Genomic DNA, 21,012 nt, shown 5'->3' on the forward strand with positions numbered 1-21,012 from the left:
TCTTAGACTTAAAACTGTGGGTTTATTTATAGGCCATGAAACAAGAAAGCAGATCGTGAGGTGAGATGGAAAACCCCTTGACGGAGGCAGGAGACTAGACAGTCATGGGATGCACATGTAAGAAGGCAAAGGGAGAATAAATGAGGAGTAAGGGGGGCTCTCAGGAACACCGGAGGGTGTAAGAGAAGACAGTGAGGGGGAAAGAGTGGAATATAATACAGGCCAAGAAGCCATGTGTGCTAAACAGGTGGGGGGAGGAAGGGAAGGAAGGAAGGAAGGGAGGAGGGAGGGAGGAAGGGAGGGAAGGAGGAAGGAGGGAGGGAGGGAAGGAGGGAGGGAGGGAGGGAGGGAGGGAGGGAGGGAGGGAAGGAAAGAGAGGGGGATTGTCTACCAAGACCATGGTTAGCTGAGCATTTACACAGCAGCTCAATCCACCTGATTTCAAGAACAAACATACACAAATGACTTTACATTATTTGCCCTTTTAATAATAATAACAAAAGCTGAATAATTTCAAAACTGATTGTTTCCTAAACAAAACAGATGACATAACTGTATAGAATCCTGACAACCCCTGGCACCTTCTAACAGGACGGCTTACCAAATCCAAAGGCGCTGGAGCCTCCAATGCTCTGAGAAGACTGGATGCTTGTCGAGGTATAGAGTCCCGTCACCAGCAAGCCATCAAAGAAGGTGCTTGTTGAAATTGTAACTGAAATACAGGAAGGGAAGAGAACCTTCAGCTACTACAGTGCGAGTGAGCAGGTACACTCTGGAGTCTTAGATGTAGGCATTAACCGATGAACCAGTTATTTCTGCCCTGTCTGTAGTATACAAGTATGCACATACACACATATACACACTCACACACATACACAAATTGCAGAGGAGACAAAAATTTCAGGACTTCAGTGCTTATAACTGTATAATTGCTGGTACTGAATTTAGTACCTTTTTGTATCTATTTGCACATTTCCAAGCTACCTGAAAATTAGAAAGTAATGCACCATTGGAGAGCGTGCTTCCCTCGTCTCCACTCCTACCTCTGGAGGCCATCAAAGCATGCCTAGACTTTCTGGCATCGTGATAAAACACTTTAAAAAATCATTATTCCATACTGTGGGAAACAATTTCGTGTTGTCTGGATGAAGAGCAGAGAAATGCCCATGATGCTTGTCGGGGGCCTGCACGTCACACCGCATGAATGGTCAGTCTGCTCCTCTTGGGAACAACAAAGGGGACCACTGTGCGTTTATGTTTCAGAACCAAGTCTGCAAGGGTGGGGGGGGGGTCTGTGTGGTTCCTCTGAAGAAGAAGAAGAAGAAGAAGAAGAAGAAGAAGAAGAAGAAGAAGAAGAAGAAGAAGAAGAAGAAGAAGAAGAAGAAGAAGAAGGCTGGATTAAATCAATGGGTGTGTCACTCGGTCCCCACCCTAAAGCCAGATCGTGACTTCCTCCTGGCTGGGATGGCGCTGTTCTGCCTAGCTTTGATAAGACAGCGATGACGCCATTTGGAGGAAGGAGCAGAGGGAGGCAATGCTATTATATTGGTAGTGCACAGATCGAGGCTGCCATCCTACACATTAACTCTGATGAGATGGTTTAAATGAAACACTCCAGGACATCCAGTGAGTAGCAATAAATGGTCTGAAACATTATCATCATACAGCATCAAGGAAGACATGTGTATGATAAAATAGCTTCACATCACGCCATCTCCCGAATGGTACTGGGTGCTCATATGCATCGCTTTTCCATTTCCTAATAAAAATAATAGTACATTTCAGTGCTAAAATCCAAATCACTCATCTGGGCTCCAGGCTCAGCAATCTACATGTATCTCATTTAACTGTCAAAGCATTCGTGTGAGGGGAGTGCTATTATTATCACAGCCTAAGAATGAGCAATATAGGGAACAGAACCAAGTGCTATCACCTAAAGGTCTCTGGTTCTTACTCCATTTTTACTTCTATCATAGTGACAGGATACCCTGATGAGCAGGAACACAGAAAAGCAAGAGTACATATGGCTTTCAACTCCAAGTTACAGCCCATCATTTTGGGTTAGGCAAGGCAGAAACTCAAGTAGTCAGCCACATCACATCCACAGTCAGGAGCAAAGAGGGTACCGAATGCACCCATGGTACTTGCCAGTCTACACCTCTGCTCAGCTAGAGTTCCTCAACCTTGTACAATTCAAGACACCACACACATCGGATTATATCGATTAACTACCAAGACAACCCCCAGAGACATGCCCACAGGCCAACTTTACACAATAATTCTTCCACTGAAATTTTCTCCCCATGTGATCCTAGATCGTATTGAGAGTTGAAATTAACACAACACTGTTCATTTGGTTTCTCTCCTGGTTTTTGTTTTTGTTTTTGTTTTTTCCTCTGTTCACCTCAGATCCCAAAGTCGTCTACTGGCCAATAGCTTATAGCTCTGTTACCAGGTTGTCACTTGAAGACAATGAAGGAGAAACAAAGCAAACAACCTCAGCAGTCAGTGACACTGCTGTTAGTGAGAGAGGGGAAGTTTGGCCTGGAGATGACTCCTGGGCAAAGGGCTCAGGAGACTCACTTCATCTCTGAGTCTGAATCCCTTATCTGTAGAATAATATAGTAACCAAGGGGCTGAGTCTGTTTTGCTCAGCACAAAGTCCCATGCTTAATCCTGCTGAAGCTGATTTCCCCTGCATCAGTGAGCTCAGAGAGAGACAAAGACAGAGAGATGGAGACAGAAAGACACACAGAGAGACGTACACACACAGAGAGACAAGCAGACAGACAGACAGGGGACTTAGCTTAGCCCCACCCCAAGCATGTTGGGTGTTTTACCCCCCAGCCTCTGTTTATATTCTGAGACAGGATTTCATTAAGTTTCCCAGACTGCCCTTGAATTTGTGATGTGCCTACTTCATCTTCCCACAGAGCTGAGATTATAGGCCTGACTGTTTCAACTTACATTAATTTTTTGCTCAATTGCTTCTGTGTCCCCTGGCTTTCTGAGGTTTGGGGGGAAAGTTCCTTCCTGTTAGGATGCCCTTATTCACCATCAGATTTTAACATTCTGCTGTAGGCCATTCTTCAAAGCAAGTGACCCCTAGCCTGCAGTGACTCCTGGGTCTCCACATCATTGTAGTCCATAAAGAGGCAATAATTATGTTCGAATGCACACGGCCCAGATGATGTGGGCTCCTCTTACTCCTTTATTACCTTGTCTCTGGTTCCAGAAGCCAGGACACTGAACCTGTGAGGGTATCTGCTATCAGAGGCAAACCTGAATTTGAACTTCAGCTCTCTCTACGTTGATCAGTAAGAAAATGGAGAGGGGTATCTTATAGGCCTCATTTATGAAAGGGAAGACACTGTGAAATATATTGGAAAAATTAAAAGCCACTGTATCTCTGTGGCGCTCTATCTTCTAAACACAATACTATGCAGCAGTAAATAATCAGGCCCCACCTTCCTGTCCTGCAGTCCCTGAACACAGCCTTGCTCTTGTTCCCTGAGAATAGAATCCTACACAGAGCACCTCTACGTCAAAGTGCCAGGACCTTCTACATACCTCCCTCCCCTGTGCTCCAGCTATCCCATCTTTGAACACTCCCACTGAGTCAGAGCTGTGAGCAAGTGAACTCAAGACAGGCACATGTCTCCAGCAGTATGTATCTGCCTGCCCTCCTTCCTTCCTTCCTTCCTTCCCTCCCTCCTTCCCTAAGGCTTTCAGTGATCACTCAATGCTTGTGTGAGCGAATGCAAAGATGCTCTTGGAGAAAAGCTGGGTACCAGGACCTTTACTCTATTGTCCTCAGAAATGCAGCACTCATCCCAATAAAACAAAAGACCCTCCGCATGATGCCAAACGATAAATCCAAGTCATTGATAGCCACAGGTGTTGCATAGTTCTTCACAGCCTGAGAGGCCTGCATCTTTGAACTGCCTGGAAAGTTTGTGATTCATTTGGGCACTGAGGTCTGCCAACTCTTTCAGATTGTCACCAAAGTCACTAACCCCTGTGGCCAGATGTCCCTCTCACCAGGCCACACAGTACCTCTCTTGCACATTCTGATTTTTAAACCTACCATACATTCAAAGGCTCCTTTGAACTCAGTTCTGTGTGTTGCTCACATTCTTGGGTACTAATGCAGTAAGGTTTATTGAAGTCGGTTCTGAAGTAAGGGGCTTACTCTGAAGTAAGCGTTTTTTTCTCAAGTATGAACACTAATTTCCTACATCAGATTGGGTGTGTTCTTCTCTTTGGTCCTATTTCCCTGATAGAGATGAGCACACCTGTGGTGAGTGGAGACCTCCTGAGTGGATGTGTGTTGTTCACATAGGTAAGGTCTCATATTCCTCGGATGAGGCTGAGAAGCATGCAGTATCCTGCAGGCATCAAGTGCATACATGGACAGTGTGAGCAGAAAATGTCCACTATCTCTCTCTCTCCTCCAGGACATTTCTAGTCCCCAAACTGCTCCTCCTTAGGTTAGCTAAACCTGCCTTCTTGATCCAGCTGTATCCTTCATGCCTTGCCCTCCTTATTTCTCCCTATGCAATAACCCACCTCCATGACCATCTGTACGAGCTAATCCAGACTTCCTGTTGAGCTGTATATAATACAGATTGTCTCCAGAGTCCTGTGGGTTCTATATCCGAGACCCCAGTCCACCCAACTACCTTTTCCTTCTTTCCCTTGCCAACACAGTCAGGTCCAAGTCCCATTACTTGGCACCCCCTGGGTGTGTTTAAATGTGAGAGACCATTTCTAAACACTGAGTGGATGAAATGGAGTTACTGAGAAACACAAGACCCTGTCCCTTAGCTTTAAATACCATCCAGAGGCTGATAACTGCCGAAGTGCTATCTCCAGTTTAGGCCTCTTTTCTAACTCTAGATACTCAACAAGTCGCTGCTTGTCATCCACACTTGGATATCCAAGAGGCATCTCAAGACCTTGCTGTCCTGTAACCAACACTTAATACCCACTTCCGCTGACAACTCAGTTGTTGGCAACACCAGCCTTCTGGCTGGCTATTCAGACCTGAAACACCTTTGCAACCATACACCATTCACACAGCCCACCAACCAATCAGATTCCAAATTCGGCGGCACAGCTTGCTGCTTTGAGTAACCATTGTCTCTTCAAGCTATTGTTTCATGATTACACTAATCTGGCCTTCTTATTCCTACCTTCATTTCCAGCATAAACCAGTGGGATTCCTTTACAGCGCAATCCTGCTGGGTCAGCTGAGATTTCCCTGGCAGTTTTGCCCCCAGTTTGGTTGATGTCAGCCTTTGAGCCATCTTCCTCAATCTTCTCCACTGCACTCTCATGTCTGCTCTCTCCTCCTGGCACCATAGCCTTCTGGCTCAGAACTCATGTCACCAGCCATTTCCATCCGGACACCGATTCCCTCACCACCTTCAAGCTTCAACTCAAATGCCACCCTGTTCTATCTGAAACTGCAGACACCCGTCCATCTTCCCCATACCAAACTCCCTTAGTTGAATCTATCTTTCTCCTCTGTTTTCTCTAGTTACCAGCACATAACAACGTGTACTAATAATGTATCATCTAACCACCATGTAACAAAGTGTACAAATGCATCTAACCGCCCAGAACAGCGCACTAATGTATCTAACCACCACCTACATAACAAAGTGTACTAGTGTATCTACTCATAGTACTTCAATTACGGCTATTTTAAGTCTTGTTCTGTAGAACAATGTAACCACCAAAGCCAGTCCTTCTAGTGGATTTGTTTAGTAAAATCTCCTGAGTGTCTAGATAAAGTCATGAAACTTTTAAGTGCTCGATAAATACTTAGTGAATGAATAGTGAACAACTCATTCACAAAACAATAATGTGGGGCTGTCTCCTCTTCAGCTTGTTTCCCAAGAACTGTGCTATAAATTCTACACTTATGGATTTAGGTCAGCTGAATCCCATTTGGAAAATACACACACACACACACACACACACACAGAGAGAGAGAGAGAGAGAGAGAGAGAGAGAGAGAGAGAGAGAGAGAGAGAGAGCCTGGCTCTTTAAATATGTAGAATGTTTTCCAGAANTCCTTCCTTCCTTCCTTCCCTCCCTCCTTCCCTAAGGCTTTCAGTGATCACTCAATGCTTGTGTGAGCGAATGCAAAGATGCTCTTGGAGAAAAGCTGGGTACCAGGACCTTTACTCTATTGTCCTCAGAAATGCAGCACTCATCCCAATAAAACAAAAGACCCTCCGCATGATGCCAAACGATAAATCCAAGTCATTGATAGCCACAGGTGTTGCATAGTTCTTCACAGCCTGAGAGGCCTGCATCTTTGAACTGCCTGGAAAGTTTGTGATTCATTTGGGCACTGAGGTCTGCCAACTCTTTCAGATTGTCACCAAAGTCACTAACCCCTGTGGCCAGATGTCCCTCTCACCAGGCCACACAGTACCTCTCTTGCACATTCTGATTTTTAAACCTACCATACATTCAAAGGCTCCTTTGAACTCAGTTCTGTGTGTTGCTCACATTCTTGGGTACTAATGCAGTAAGGTTTATTGAAGTCGGTTCTGAAGTAAGGGGCTTACTCTGAAGTAAGCGTTTTTTTCTCAAGTATGAACACTAATTTCCTACATCAGATTGGGTGTGTTCTTCTCTTTGGTCCTATTTCCCTGATAGAGATGAGCACACCTGTGGTGAGTGGAGACCTCCTGAGTGGATGTGTGTTGTTCACATAGGTAAGGTCTCATATTCCTCGGATGAGGCTGAGAAGCATGCAGTATCCTGCAGGCATCAAGTGCATACATGGACAGTGTGAGCAGAAAATGTCCACTATCTCTCTCTCTCCTCCAGGACATTTCTAGTCCCCAAACTGCTCCTCCTTAGGTTAGCTAAACCTGCCTTCTTGATCCAGCTGTATCCTTCATGCCTTGCCCTCCTTATTTCTCCCTATGCAATAACCCACCTCCATGACCATCTGTACGAGCTAATCCAGACTTCCTGTTGAGCTGTATATAATACAGATTGTCTCCAGAGTCCTGTGGGTTCTATATCCGAGACCCCAGTCCACCCAACTACCTTTTCCTTCTTTCCCTTGCCAACACAGTCAGGTCCAAGTCCCATTACTTGGCACCCCCTGGGTGTGTTTAAATGTGAGAGACCATTTCTAAACACTGAGTGGATGAAATGGAGTTACTGAGAAACACAAGACCCTGTCCCTTAGCTTTAAATACCATCCAGAGGCTGATAACTGCCGAAGTGCTATCTCCAGTTTAGGCCTCTTTTCTAACTCTAGATACTCAACAAGTCGCTGCTTGTCATCCACACTTGGATATCCAAGAGGCATCTCAAGACCTTGCTGTCCTGTAACCAACACTTAATACCCACTTCCGCTGACAACTCAGTTGTTGGCAACACCAGCCTTCTGGCTGGCTATTCAGACCTGAAACACCTTTGCAACCATACACCATTCACACAGCCCACCAACCAATCAGATTCCAAATTCGGCGGCACAGCTTGCTGCTTTGAGTAACCATTGTCTCTTCAAGCTATTGTTTCATGATTACACTAATCTGGCCTTCTTATTCCTACCTTCATTTCCAGCATAAACCAGTGGGATTCCTTTACAGCGCAATCCTGCTGGGTCAGCTGAGATTTCCCTGGCAGTTTTGCCCCCAGTTTGGTTGATGTCAGCCTTTGAGCCATCTTCCTCAATCTTCTCCACTGCACTCTCATGTCTGCTCTCTCCTCCTGGCACCATAGCCTTCTGGCTCAGAACTCATGTCACCAGCCATTTCCATCCGGACACCGATTCCCTCACCACCTTCAAGCTTCAACTCAAATGCCACCCTGTTCTATCTGAAACTGCAGACACCCGTCCATCTTCCCCATACCAAACTCCCTTAGTTGAATCTATCTTTCTCCTCTGTTTTCTCTAGTTACCAGCACATAACAACGTGTACTAATAATGTATCATCTAACCACCATGTAACAAAGTGTACAAATGCATCTAACCGCCCAGAACAGCGCACTAATGTATCTAACCACCACCTACATAACAAAGTGTACTAGTGTATCTACTCATAGTACTTCAATTACGGCTATTTTAAGTCTTGTTCTGTAGAACAATGTAACCACCAAAGCCAGTCCTTCTAGTGGATTTGTTTAGTAAAATCTCCTGAGTGTCTAGATAAAGTCATGAAACTTTTAAGTGCTCGATAAATACTTAGTGAATGAATAGTGAACAACTCATTCACAAAACAATAATGTGGGGCTGTCTCCTCTTCAGCTTGTTTCCCAAGAACTGTGCTATAAATTCTACACTTATGGATTTAGGTCAGCTGAATCCCATTTGGGAGAGAGACAAAGAAAGACACAGAGAGAGACAGAGAGAGAGAGAGAGAGAGAGAGAGAGAGAGAGAGAGAGAGAGAGAGAGAGAGAGAGCCTGGCTCTTTAAATATGTAGAATGTTTTCCAGAAGACAGAGCAATGCAGAGAGAAGCTTACCAAAAGACCAGCCAAAACCATTAGCAAAATTAGAGAGAGAGAGAGAGAAAAATAAAGACAAGTTGACTTATGTATATGTAAGTTCTCAATTCCAGAATGTTAACATGGCCACATAAAAAAAAAAAAAAAAGTCCATGTTTGAAACAAATTGATTACAATCATCTCTGTTTGGTAGACCTGAAAATCTGACCTATGTTTAGAGGGGGAAATGAACTTTACTCCCCCCCAGCAAAAAAGCCACTCTCTTGACCCTGTGGAACAAGCATTGCTTTCCTTCTCTTTAAGCAGGTGAGAAACAGACTCACTTGTTTCTTCCTTCTATCTGTCTGTCTGTCTGTCTGTCTGTCTATCGATCGATCTATCTATCTATATTTATTTATTTTTAAGAAAGGGGAAATGTAGCCCCAACCCTTGTGGATTTTCAGACCTCCATGATAATATCCATAACTAAAGAAAATAATGGGTGAGGAAGACCCAGAAACTCTGGGGCCATCTCATTCCCAACCATGAACTCCTTGGTGAACACTGAAAGCCCCCAGCAGGCCGCAAGAAGGCTGGAGGTGTGCATTACCACAGATCAACTTCCACAAATACAGCCCAGGTGAGTCTGGGACAGCTGGGCTGAGTGAGGCATTACCACTTACAAAGAAACCAGGGCTCCTGGCCAACTGTCAACCCAAATAAACTGTGGACACTGTTCAGAGAACAGACAGGGTCAGCACTAAAAAAAAATTTAAAAATTAAAATTAAAATTTAAAAAGCCAAAAACTAGAGACACACTCTAAAGAGCTTCTAAACAGCCTGTATCATAAAGGCCAATTCTTCAGCAGAAGAGCTGAAAAGATTTGGTGGTGCCCTGTGTCTTAGTAGTTTAAAGCCTCCCAGGTAGGTTAATTAAGTGCTACCATTCTTAGAAACAAAAGACAGTAGTAACAACCCTCCACTGCATCCAGTTTGGATTACCATGCAGGAAATTTCAGGAGGCCTGCAGCCCACATGTCCTCGAAGACTGGAGCACTCCAGAGACCACACAGCATCTGGGACTCCGAAGGGAAGCCTTGGGCAGGGAAACTGTCAAGAGCGGCCTTTGCCACACCCCTCTTTCGTTTTCACAAGAATGCTTCCACTTGTCTCAGTGTTAGAAATCCCTGGCTAATGTGCCAGGGTGTTCTGAAAAGAAAACACAGAAACAAAGCTCTGTCTGTGCTTGGAGGCTGCTCTGGCTGTGGTCTCTCTAGCTGTAGCTCCTCAGTCTACACTCCATCTTGTTGAGGTCCGTTCTACAGAGACCTCGCACCCTCCTTGCCCTCTCATCTCCCTGTCCCTTTGCACCAGGAGCATCTGCTGGCACTTAAGCACTGCCTCTTGCTTTCTTGTGGATCCTGACTTGACCTCTCCCTCTTGGAATTCTCTGAGATGTGTCGCTCAGCATCTATTTTCATTTTGTTAGCTCATCCTTGAAAGCCACATCCAGCCACCAACTATAGGTGAAATAATCTTGGAATCCTAAGTGACTCCTGATGAATGACAGGAAACATATTAGACTGAGTATCATTATGGTTCATGATAAAAGCAACTGCAGATAATATCTGTGAATTTATTTCAATCTCTATGTTAACAAACAAATTTACAATAGTCATAGGTCCCATAATATTTAATCTCATTGATGAAGATGATTAATAAAAGCCAGAACTATTTACTGTTTTGAAATAACAAACTACGCGTGCATAAGTTGGAGTGTGTGTGCATGTGTGTTATGTACGCAGACAATCTCTTTTCACAAATACCAAAAGTCACTAGAGAAATTTTGCTAATTTTCAGATATTGACTCGGAATGTTATCATCCTAAACTATATAGTTTAAAATGTCCCACAAGTATTATAACTTTTAAATGTTAAATGTTTTCTTTAAAACTATTTACAGATGAAACATCTTATATAAACAGAAGTTACAATTAAAAGATACAACTTTAGGGCACATTAGGATAGGAAACTTAACTAGACACACTGTACTATAGATTTTTGGCAGGATTTTGAACTTGCTAGTACATTTTAGAGTTGAAATAATGTCTGCATTATTACCCACAATCAGAAAGCAAACAAATGTGCTGGGGATGACTTCAACAGCCCAAGCTTCCTCCTACCCAGACTTAGAACCCTACATTTGAACAGTGCTTTCAGAGACCTCCAGGTGGTAATGTCTCTATCTCTGTGGATTAAGTCTTGGATCCAATCTCACCAGAATGGGCTCTACACTTCCTGCCTTTAATATTATCAAAGGGCATTCTCACCAAGCCCAACTTTTCTGTAACCTCTTGTTCAAACTGCACTCATTCTCCAGGTGTGCGCTGGGGCCATCTACCTCAGCTAGTCTGTCTAATTTCCGGGAGGAAGCTTTCCCTCCCTCCTCAGGGATCCAAGAGAGCCCAGAAACTGCAAACCAGGTGCTCTGTGTTCCATGCCTCCCAGAGGTCAGGGCTCCAACAGGGTTTTGCTGGCCTCTTGAAGAGATGTGTCTCACGACATAAACCATCTCAGCAGAACAAGCAGAATTGTATAGCCAGAGTCATTGAAACTGAAATCTAACTTCTTTTTAAAAGGCAGTATCATTCATACGCATACATGAAACACGAATGTTTCAAGGGTTTCCTGTGAAAACATAACTCAGCAAATTCATTACAGCACTCAAAAGTATCTGAGAAACTTTCACATTAAACATGGCAGCGTTTAGGATCAAGTACAAGTACTTGGTCACATACAAGTCATGATTACATACAAGTGCCTGGTATGTGAATATAGGTAGGTACATACTTTATGCACATGCCGCATTTATGGTGTAATGATTTTTATCTCTAAGATATTTTATACATTTTCTTCAATCTAAAGTTTTCATGCCATTTCCTCAGATGAAAAATAAGATGGGATCAAAAGCCAGAGGAGGTTCTGTGCCTCTCACCCACATCTGTGTCACACTGGCAGTGAGCTTAGCACCAGGGGACATGAATATGGATGCCGGGCTGTGGCAGCAGTAGGGAGCATGATGGAGCGTCACAATTCAGTCCTTATAGAGAGCACCTCTGTCTCAAAATGACTAATTATAGAGCCAGCTATTATCTATTATAGCTTCTATTAGATAGTCCCAATAAGAACCTAATGGCATTCTTGCAGAAAATCACTGTGAGATGGAATCTTTGAGAACATAAATTTAGACATTGTGTGCTATTTGCATGTCATCCCAAAGCTTCTGGGCCACAAATGCTCTACAGCCCATTAAACTCTGATCACTTCAAGCACATCCCATCACCACACCATAAAAGACCTTTAATGTGGGCTATAAAGAAGCATACAATATTTGGAGCGATATTTTTGGCTTTTCTAAGATGACAAACATCAGAGGCTGGCAAATTGCAAAAAAAAAATTTAATTAATATTTAAATATTAGTGGTGATGCTCCAGTCACTAAGAGCTCTCATCTCTTGACTTTATATATTTCAAAACCAGAAAAACACCAGCAGAGAGTACAATATTGTTGATATTAAAAACTGCCACTGCTGAGTTTTGCCTTATGAACAGAACTCTGTTTGCCTTTTGAATGCTGAACAGATTAAAAAGCCTGAGGAACATATTTCTCTGCAAATGAAACACACCGAGTTTATTTGCTGTAAAGTATCATCAACATAATGTGTTCAATTACTGATTCTTCTTTAAAATGCCACCAGACATGGGTATCAGGGCACCTAAGATCACAGTATAACTGCCATTTGACAGCTCTGTAAGAACTTGACCATGGAACTATTTCCCATAATTCCATTTTCCATATGGCTTAAGTTGTTTTCAAACAGTTAGCCATTTCGATCGTATCTGCAAACTAACAACAAAAGGTAATAATAATTAAAAATGCTGAACACAGGAACTTCCAGGGGCTGGAGAGATGGCTCCACAGTACCGAGCACTGGCTGTTATTCTACATAACTTGGATTTGCTCCTCAGTATACATGTGGTAGATTGCGCAACCATCTGAAATTCCAGTTCCAGGGCATCTAACACCCTCAACTTAACTCCTCAAGCACCAGGCATGCATGTAGTACAGAGATCTACACATAGGCAAAAACCTATACACATTAAAATTTTAATTTAACAATTAAATGCTAAGGCAAGAGGAAGTGATCTCTGGTCAGCGGGTGTAAAACAGAGTGATGTGAGTCCTGTCTAGCCCACTAATTCCAACACCAAATAAATGGGGCACAGTGAAGATCTATCTGGCCACCTAGAACAACCTCCTATCTCTCCGTCTTTGGAGAGGGACTGCTAAGCATACTATAACCACCATTTCCTCCTTCCGCAGTCTAACACACTGCTAACCTAGGCTATCTTAAAGGCAGGCTAGCACTGACATTTAATAGTTACCTCCTTAATAACAATAGCTATGTGATATTTGTAAAACTGCATACCAAATACTATTCTAAGCTTCTGATCTGTTCCATGTCCCTTAGGGATAAGTACCATTTTACCAACGAGAAATACGACATGGAGCAAGTGGGTGGATGAGTTGAGTAAAACGCCTTAACTGGCAGCTAAATGGTATTTTTCAGAAATAGAAGCCATGCCTCCCATCTTCAAAGAATTAAACCCAGCAGCCCCTGCTTCCTCTGTGACTGAGTGGGAGGCGGGGCTTGATATTCCTTGGAAGGCAGTGGACAGGAAGGGAGCCCAGGGCTCCCAAGCCCTAGGACAGGAGTGGGTGTGTCCTGCAAGTATGCCTAGCAGACTGTTCTTCAGAATGCACTTCACCCCATGCCTGCTACACCAATTACTGCTATGGCCATTTATTATCATTATTACTCTTGGTTTTCATTTTAAATAGATCTGTTCCTTGGGGAACAAAGGAAGGAGCAGGAGTGGCCCCTGAGGAACAGTAAATGCAGCATGATGGAGGACTACACTGAGGACCAAATTAATGGCGCCCAAGAGCTCTGGGTCAGGAAGCTCCCACCCAAAGGAGGCAAACCCGAGCATGAGCCAGGAACCATGGCAGGTGACAGGACCTGTCATCTGCAACGCCTCGTGATGTATTAAAATGCTTCCTAGGGTGTGGGAAGTACTCTTTACAGGCTGGAAGGGGAGCCAGCGTCTCGGGGAGGCCTATTGTAATGCATTTATTACAGATTCTAGGATTCAGATGAACTGCGGGTACTCTGTGTATCTCATCTTCCAGCCCCACTAGTAAGAAAGGAGATTTATCACTTAACCTTGGGGTAAGCGAAATTATTATTCAAGTGAAATTCCATCTGCAGACAGTGAGACCCACATCAGAACGAAGAGCCTGCATTGAGGGACTCAAACAGAGTTTCTGAAATGTGAAGGCTGTGCAGTCCATCATAAACACAAATTCCTTAACTAGTGATCGCAAATGTAAAAATATATAATCCTTTTCTTGCACCCAAGGCAGGGCAGAGATGATTTTTAGGATTGACACTTATATTTAGCTTTTAAATTATGATTATTTTCTCAATACAATGAAAGCATTGTTTAGTTTCTAGAACCAAAAATACTTTGCTTTATAAATGACAGTTTTAACTACAACTTAAAACACAAGTCAGGAATTACTGGCATTTGTGATTCATCTCTGACCTTATTTTCCATGTTGCTTTTATATGAGGTTGGTTGGTGCTCATACATGAAAATTTCATATTGTTGGCCCTGCACTCAATAAATTATTAAAGTCGTGTGGATAGGAATGTGGTGCTCAGGTTTTCAGCATTTTTATCTTTTTGTTCTTGCTTTTGTAAAGCAGAGAACTTCATGTCTATAATATATCATAACAGTAAAATGTAAGCAAAGATTTACGTTAAAAGAAAACATTTGGGGAGATTTATTGTCTTCAATCTTCCAAGCGAAGCTCTAGGAATGCATCTCTTTTGAGTAACTGATGTCAATCAAGTTCTTCTAGGCTGAGAAAAATAAGTAAAAATAAATCTAGCAACTCCGTAAGCAATATGCAGGGAAGTGTATTACAGTAGCTTGTATCAACAGAGGACAAATATATACATATATATATATATATATATATATAATATTGTTTCAAAAGCATATGTTTTCTATGATCAAATGTTTAAAGATTTAAGAACAGTCAGAAAAAGATAATTATTGTTTTTTACTCTATTTCCTTGGACAATGTTCTATTAACATAAGTGTCTCTTCTATCCCTCCAAATGTGGTTTTGACCAAAGATAACTAAAGAGGATTTAAACTCATGCTGCAACTCACAGAAGCCTTCCCTGTTAGTGCAATATGCTCAAACACACATTGGCTTCTGATTCTAGGTCAACATACAGCTTCACGTCTTTATAATATTTAAAGTCTCTTCATATTTGCAACAGCTGTACACACAGTCAAGAATATGTGCAGTGATGTATCTGGTACTGCAGCCTACGCCACATACGGGGCCCAGCAGCACTGGGATGACCAAGCAGCACTACTAACTAGCAACTGATGTAATTTGTAATAGACACAGTTCAAATGAATGTGGTTATAAAATACTACATATTTTTATTAAAGGTTTTTCTACAATTCTCTCTTGGCTTATTTTAATGTATGGCAGCTAATTAAAAGCTAAAGATCAAAGAAGGCACTAAATATTTACTGAGTAGATGATAATACATATGACATACAGATAATTAAGTTGATTCTAAGACTCAGAACAGTAACTGATTTGTTGTATAAGGCAAGTTTTAAAAGCATCCCACTTACTTTACGCACCACCAGATTCTCAATCATTTTGTTTAAACAAATATTTGTAATGTGCTACTCTTGACAGTGGGGGCATTATGGAGAGCCATCTGTGTGGTTACAAAAGCCACATTGTGAATGATGTTCCAATCCATTTTTATAGCATCCCTAATTTCATGTTTCAAAACTCACTTAATAAAATCGAAAACTGATATTTGCTAACATGTAAATTAACAGAACCATGTTAAGCCAATTATATGAAATGAATGCTTCAGTATTATCAGTGCATGGCTAGTTGCACTTATAATATGCTGCAAGTGAATGCTTTTCAGAAGATTTAAATTAAACATCATTTACACGACACATTGATAGACAGCCTCTAAGAGTTATTTAGTAATTTTCAGAAGGAATGGATGCACAGATAACTCATGTAACATTAAACCATAATTATGTACAATATGAGTGAAATGGTAAATGCCACACTTTGTATTGTACAACACAGCACTTAGTCTGATGAGTCTTAAGAACCTCCTGTTAAAAATAGCAAACGTTTTTTAAGCTAAGTACAAATTTGCATTTTTCAATATAGTTATGGTCTATTTTTTCCAAGGATAAGGGTAAAGAAAAATTCCAAGCGTGAGTAATCAGGAAATGTCTTAGGCTTAGGAGTCTGCGAAGGTACTAAGTGATCAGTTATCAAAGACTTCTGCCAAAGCCTGACAGACGGCTCCTCAGAATATGGTTAGCCCCACATTCTGGTACTGGATTCCAAAGTAAATCTTAACCTATCCTTGGCACATATTTGGTTTTAACCTTTAATTTTTCTTCAGAAAACTGACCTAAATTTTAACTTAAAGACTTTGCATAGAAAAGCAGAGTTGGATGAAAGGCAAGCTAATGAAGACATACACTTTTAGAAATAGATATAGTGATTGTAACTATTTCAATAATAAAGGATTAAAATATAGCTTTAAATGGATTTTTAAATATCAGTTAAACTATAAGGTGTACTTATCCTATATTTGCCAATCTGAGAAATGAAATCCAATGAGAATTTGGCAGAAACATTGGCCAACTCCTGAAGGTAAATTTATGTTCATTACTCAAAACTTCCCATTACTTGAGTAGCCTGTTAAACCACAATTCTTAGATCGCACTCCTCCAGCATTCTGTCTAATTGGAATAAGACCAAGGAATGTGCATGTTCAATGATGCCCATCCAGACAAATGTCAGGCAGGTGGTCCCAGCGTACATCAGTTAGAGTGATCTGAAGAGGCCCGAGTGACAGCTCTGGGGAAACGGCATGTCTAGTGCCAACTATTCACAGGACTGGAAGTCATCACTGACTTGAACTGGGGCTACATTAAGAAACTCACTTCAGCAAAACACTTCATGGTCCTTTATTATACAGCAGTTGTCTTCTAAGTAAACAACAGAACACCGCTTAACAAATGAGTAGATAATGGGATACCTGCTCTTAGGAGACCTCACACATCCCAGTGATACTCTCTGATTGATGAGGGCCGAACAAACTCAGATGAGGGAGAGAAGCCAAGGTTGCCAACAATTTGGGGTAAACACTTCAGGTCAATGTCACAGCCCTGTGGTTACATCCTTGACCAACAGAACAATTGTATGTCTTGACAGTAAATGATTGGTGTGAAAAAAGAAGTTAAATATAGTCCCTGAATCTGATATATCATAAAGAAAATTAGCCTGGGCCACGTATCAAAAACTGCTGGAGATGAAGAAATGAAATTAGCATATCATGCGGAGAGCTCTTGCTGGATGTCAGTTGTATCTCTTCTCTGCTGACTAGTAGGTCATTAGAATGTCTAGAATCTACTGATAGAGCAGCATCAAAAAAGACAGTCTGTGCTATCAGGTGTGGAATGTGGGGGGACATGCCTGTGGGAAGCCGAGGCACAAAGATCAGGAGTTCAAGGTCTTTCTTTGTTTATAGCAAGTTTGAAGTATCCTGGGCTTATACAATACCTTGTCTCAAAAAAAATAAATAAATAAAATTAGCCTGTAATTGCTGGAAACTCTCTCACTCTATGTGCATTACCCATGACTAGGGTCACAGTGCTCCAGGGCCTTGTGTGAGCATTTCAGCACCATGGCTGGAGAATGGAGCTTATACCCAGCGCTGACTCTTCTCCAGTGTCTATATGCCTAGCCTCAAACAAGGCTCTCCTTTTGTCGTTATTTCATTTTTTTCAAATAAACTTTATTAGATGTATAGACTTTAGGTCTGTTAAACTTCAGTGTATTATGTATTTTATTTACATATTTTATAATAAAGTTACGTAATTTTCATGATAGAGGTAAAGACAGGAGTTGAATGGCCATGAGTTTTATGTTAACCTCCCACTTCATACAATAGACTCTCATTATTTATAACAGTTGTACTCCAGACTTGTGATACATGCCATTGTGTGATGATTAATCTTCCTCTCTACTTGATTGAGAAAGTATATAGATTTGCAAAGTGTATCTCTGTCTATGAGGACATTTCCACGGTAAACTATCTAACCATAACCTTATTATACCATAAGAAATCTGACCTAACCAATGAATTAACCCCTTGATAGATTCATAATGTGATGCCATTGGAGGGTGGTAAAGGCAGGAGGGTATAGATCACTGACAGGGGGAGCTTCCTGCCCCTCACCTCTCCTATATTCCCTTCTTCTTCACTTCCTGGACATCATGACACGAACTCTTCTGCTCTACTGTAGCCTCCACATCACATCACGATGGACTGAGCCGTCAACACTGAACCACAATCAATGTTTGTGCCTTACTTTCCTGGAGAATTCAGTTATAGCATTCTAAGAGTCTGACTGACACCTAGGGTTGGTTTCAAGTGGCATTTTCTTCCATTTGTCTACCATAACTTTGGCTTATACCAATTTCACTTTAAATACACATGGTGTAGCATATGGTAGCTCAGTAATCCAGAACATAGGACAACAGTACCACATCCCACCACAGCCTTTGACACTACATCCAAGGGCCATTTGTATACAAGAAATCACATACAAAAAAAGAAAAAAAAAAAAAAAGCACAAGACGTGAAAACACATCAGTGTAGCTTAAAGAAGAACAGCCATTCCCCTGAGGGCTGACACAAAGCCAGTGTTTACTCTCACTCCCCTCCTTCCGTTTACACAACCTTCTATAGGTGCACTCTGAAGCAAGGGAGGGGAAATTGCCTCAGAAGCAAAAGAAGTGATAGAAGAAAGGGAAGATGGCCATCGAGCATCAAAGCAAGCAGAAAGAATCCCATCATGTGAACAAACTTCGGGAGAAGGTGTAGAACACAATTATTCCACTTAAGGGTCAAGAAATCTAGGGCATACATACCCATCCCCCTGCTCAAGGCTGCCCCTAGAAGAAGCTAATTCAAGCTTACAGCATGCACAGGCAGTAGAGTGGCCTTCCAGAAAACGTCCTCTGGCACAGAGACACAGACACTGGCAGTAAAAGCAGGTTGGAGCTTAATAAAATGGCAAGGCTGATGGGGCCCAGGCAGGGGCATGCTGGTAATGTGTAACAGCTGCCTTTCTGGGCACAAGACTCCTGGTTTGTGGTATTGTATAAATACGACCAACTCCTACTGTGGCTCATTTCAAGCTCCCAACTGTCACCTCAGTGGACACTAACCCAGGAAAAACACAACGGCACCATTTATCCAACCCTGGAGTATTTCTCCTTACCACACAGAGAGCATGATCACTATGAACTGTGAGAAAATGGCTAGCAACTAATGAGCCATTTGCATGTATTACCTTTGTTTTTAGCATAATTTAATATGAATTTTTCATACTTTAAAATTTAATACTCACTTTTAAACAACTGGCTTGCAAATTTCCTGAAACTTTAATGAGGCTTTCACAAGCTGACTAAATATGGGAAGGCTCTACAGTCCCTACAACACACTCCTCCCATGCCATCTGCCAATCACAGTCTAGCCCACCCCTGAGGCAAGTAGAATCCCCAGATGTTGAGTCTGCCTGGAGCTGGATGCAGGTAGGTCCTCCTCCTTGCAGCAGGAGGTGCACCTAAATTCTGCTTCCTGAAAGCAAGGCTCCTTTTCCAGTGGAGCTACCCATGACTACCCAGTCCCTACTCTTTATTGTTTCCCTATTGACTGGTGGAGAAAGAGAACTGCAGGAGAGAAGATGGCCCCTCAATAGGAACTAAGACTCACATCTATGATTTTATAGCCTGGCCCTTTCCCACTTCTCCATGGGGATGATGAAGGATGCTAAAAATGTATGTTGTTTTTTCTCTAAGTCTCTAATGTTGCCTGTTTGTCCATCCCATGCCATTGTGGAATTTCTCTTAAATGCTCTCCGGACAGTTGACGACCACAACCTGATCTACCTTGCACAATACTTCCAGCATCAGTAAATTATTGCCTCACATTAAAACTCCATGTTTTGCCTCTGTATCCTTTCCTCTGTGGCTCTTTATATACTGTACACATAGAGCGTTCTCTGCCTAATCTTTGTTCCTGCCCACTACCTGGCACCTGCCCCTACTTCTTCATATTCAGTGAGAAGCACATTTCTTCCAGTCACATTATTTCTTGTCTTTATGGGATCTACTTTGTCCTTTATCCTTTGCCAGAAGCCCATTATTCCTGAAGCTTAAGATGCAGGCAAAACCCTAAATTGCATTTTTCAATACTTATCTATGAAGACAGATAATTGTATCCTATATCTTACCACTTCTCTTCCAAATTCATCTTCCAACGATCATCTAGACCCACAACCTCACAACTGAAGCATCCACTGATGATGAAAATGTCCATGGGACCATTGTTCATCAAGCCCCCTGAAGCTAGACTATATTGTGGCCAAAACTTGACAGATAATCGGCATTCCCTCCTGTTGCTAGGCAACTGCACTGATGGGTAGCCCACACTCCTATTATTCTCCTCAGTGGTAGAGGCTGCACATGTTCTGTGGCTCTGAATTCAGGATAGCCAGCAGAAGCAGCAAAAGGACACTCCAATGACTCTGGGATCCCATTAATCCAGGATGGCAGTGAACAAAGCATTTACTCTACCTGCCCCTGGACAGGGCAGGCTCTCTGAAGAAGCAACTACACTGGGAAGGAGCCCATGGGACTGAATTTCCATCTATATATTTACTTGAGTTTTTAACTTACACAGACATAGTAAAATGCTGAACTGTAGCTACCGTTGATCACAGAAATTACATACATAAAAGGCCATCTACTGGCCTAGTTGGTCATCAATGGGAGGAGAGGCCCTTGGTCTTGTAAAGATCATATGCCCCAGTACAGGGGAATGCCAGGGCCAGGAAGCGGGAGTGGGTGGGTTGGGGAGCAGAGTGAGGGAAGGGTATAGGGAACTTATGGGGTAGCATTTGAAATGTAAATGAAGAAAATGTCTAATAAAAATTTGTTTTAAAAAAAGGCCATCTATATGCTACTTGTCTAGCATAAACAAGTGCTCAGTAAACATCTGAAATAAGCCAATGCATTTTCTCTGCATCTAAGTCATGTTACAGTATGTTCTGGCTTCCTGAATTCCTTGCACTTCGGTTAGTCGAACTGATCACACTATTTGCTTCAGATCAATCCCTCTCTTTCTCCACCTCCTACCCACTCTCCAAGTCGCTCTGACGACATAGCTTCTAGCTCAGACAAGTGCAAGGCACAACAAATTCATAACTAAGTTTAGTTTTCAAATCCTTATCTTTATCTCCCTGTCACACGTGTCACTCTAATCTTCCTTCTCTGGCC

At 42.2% G+C, this 21,012-nt stretch overlaps 1 protein-coding gene across 3 annotated transcripts in view; it reads right to left on the reverse strand.

Annotated features, from left to right (window-relative positions):
* Reln (reelin) overlaps window positions 1-21,012 on the reverse strand; it is a 438,806-nt gene that overhangs the window by 376,657 nt on the left and 41,137 nt on the right. For all 3 annotated transcript variants that reach the window (XM_021163945.2, XM_029477127.1, XM_029477128.1), the window contains exon 2: window positions 602-712. In XM_021163945.2, coding sequence (XP_021019604.1) covers window positions 602-712 — 111 coding nt within the window. The remainder of the gene's footprint in view (window positions 1-601; window positions 713-21,012) is intronic.

Source organism: Mus caroli, chromosome 5 (genome assembly GCF_900094665.2).
Source record: "Mus caroli chromosome 5, CAROLI_EIJ_v1.1, whole genome shotgun sequence".
Lineage (NCBI taxonomy): Eukaryota > Metazoa > Chordata > Mammalia > Rodentia > Muridae > Mus > Mus caroli.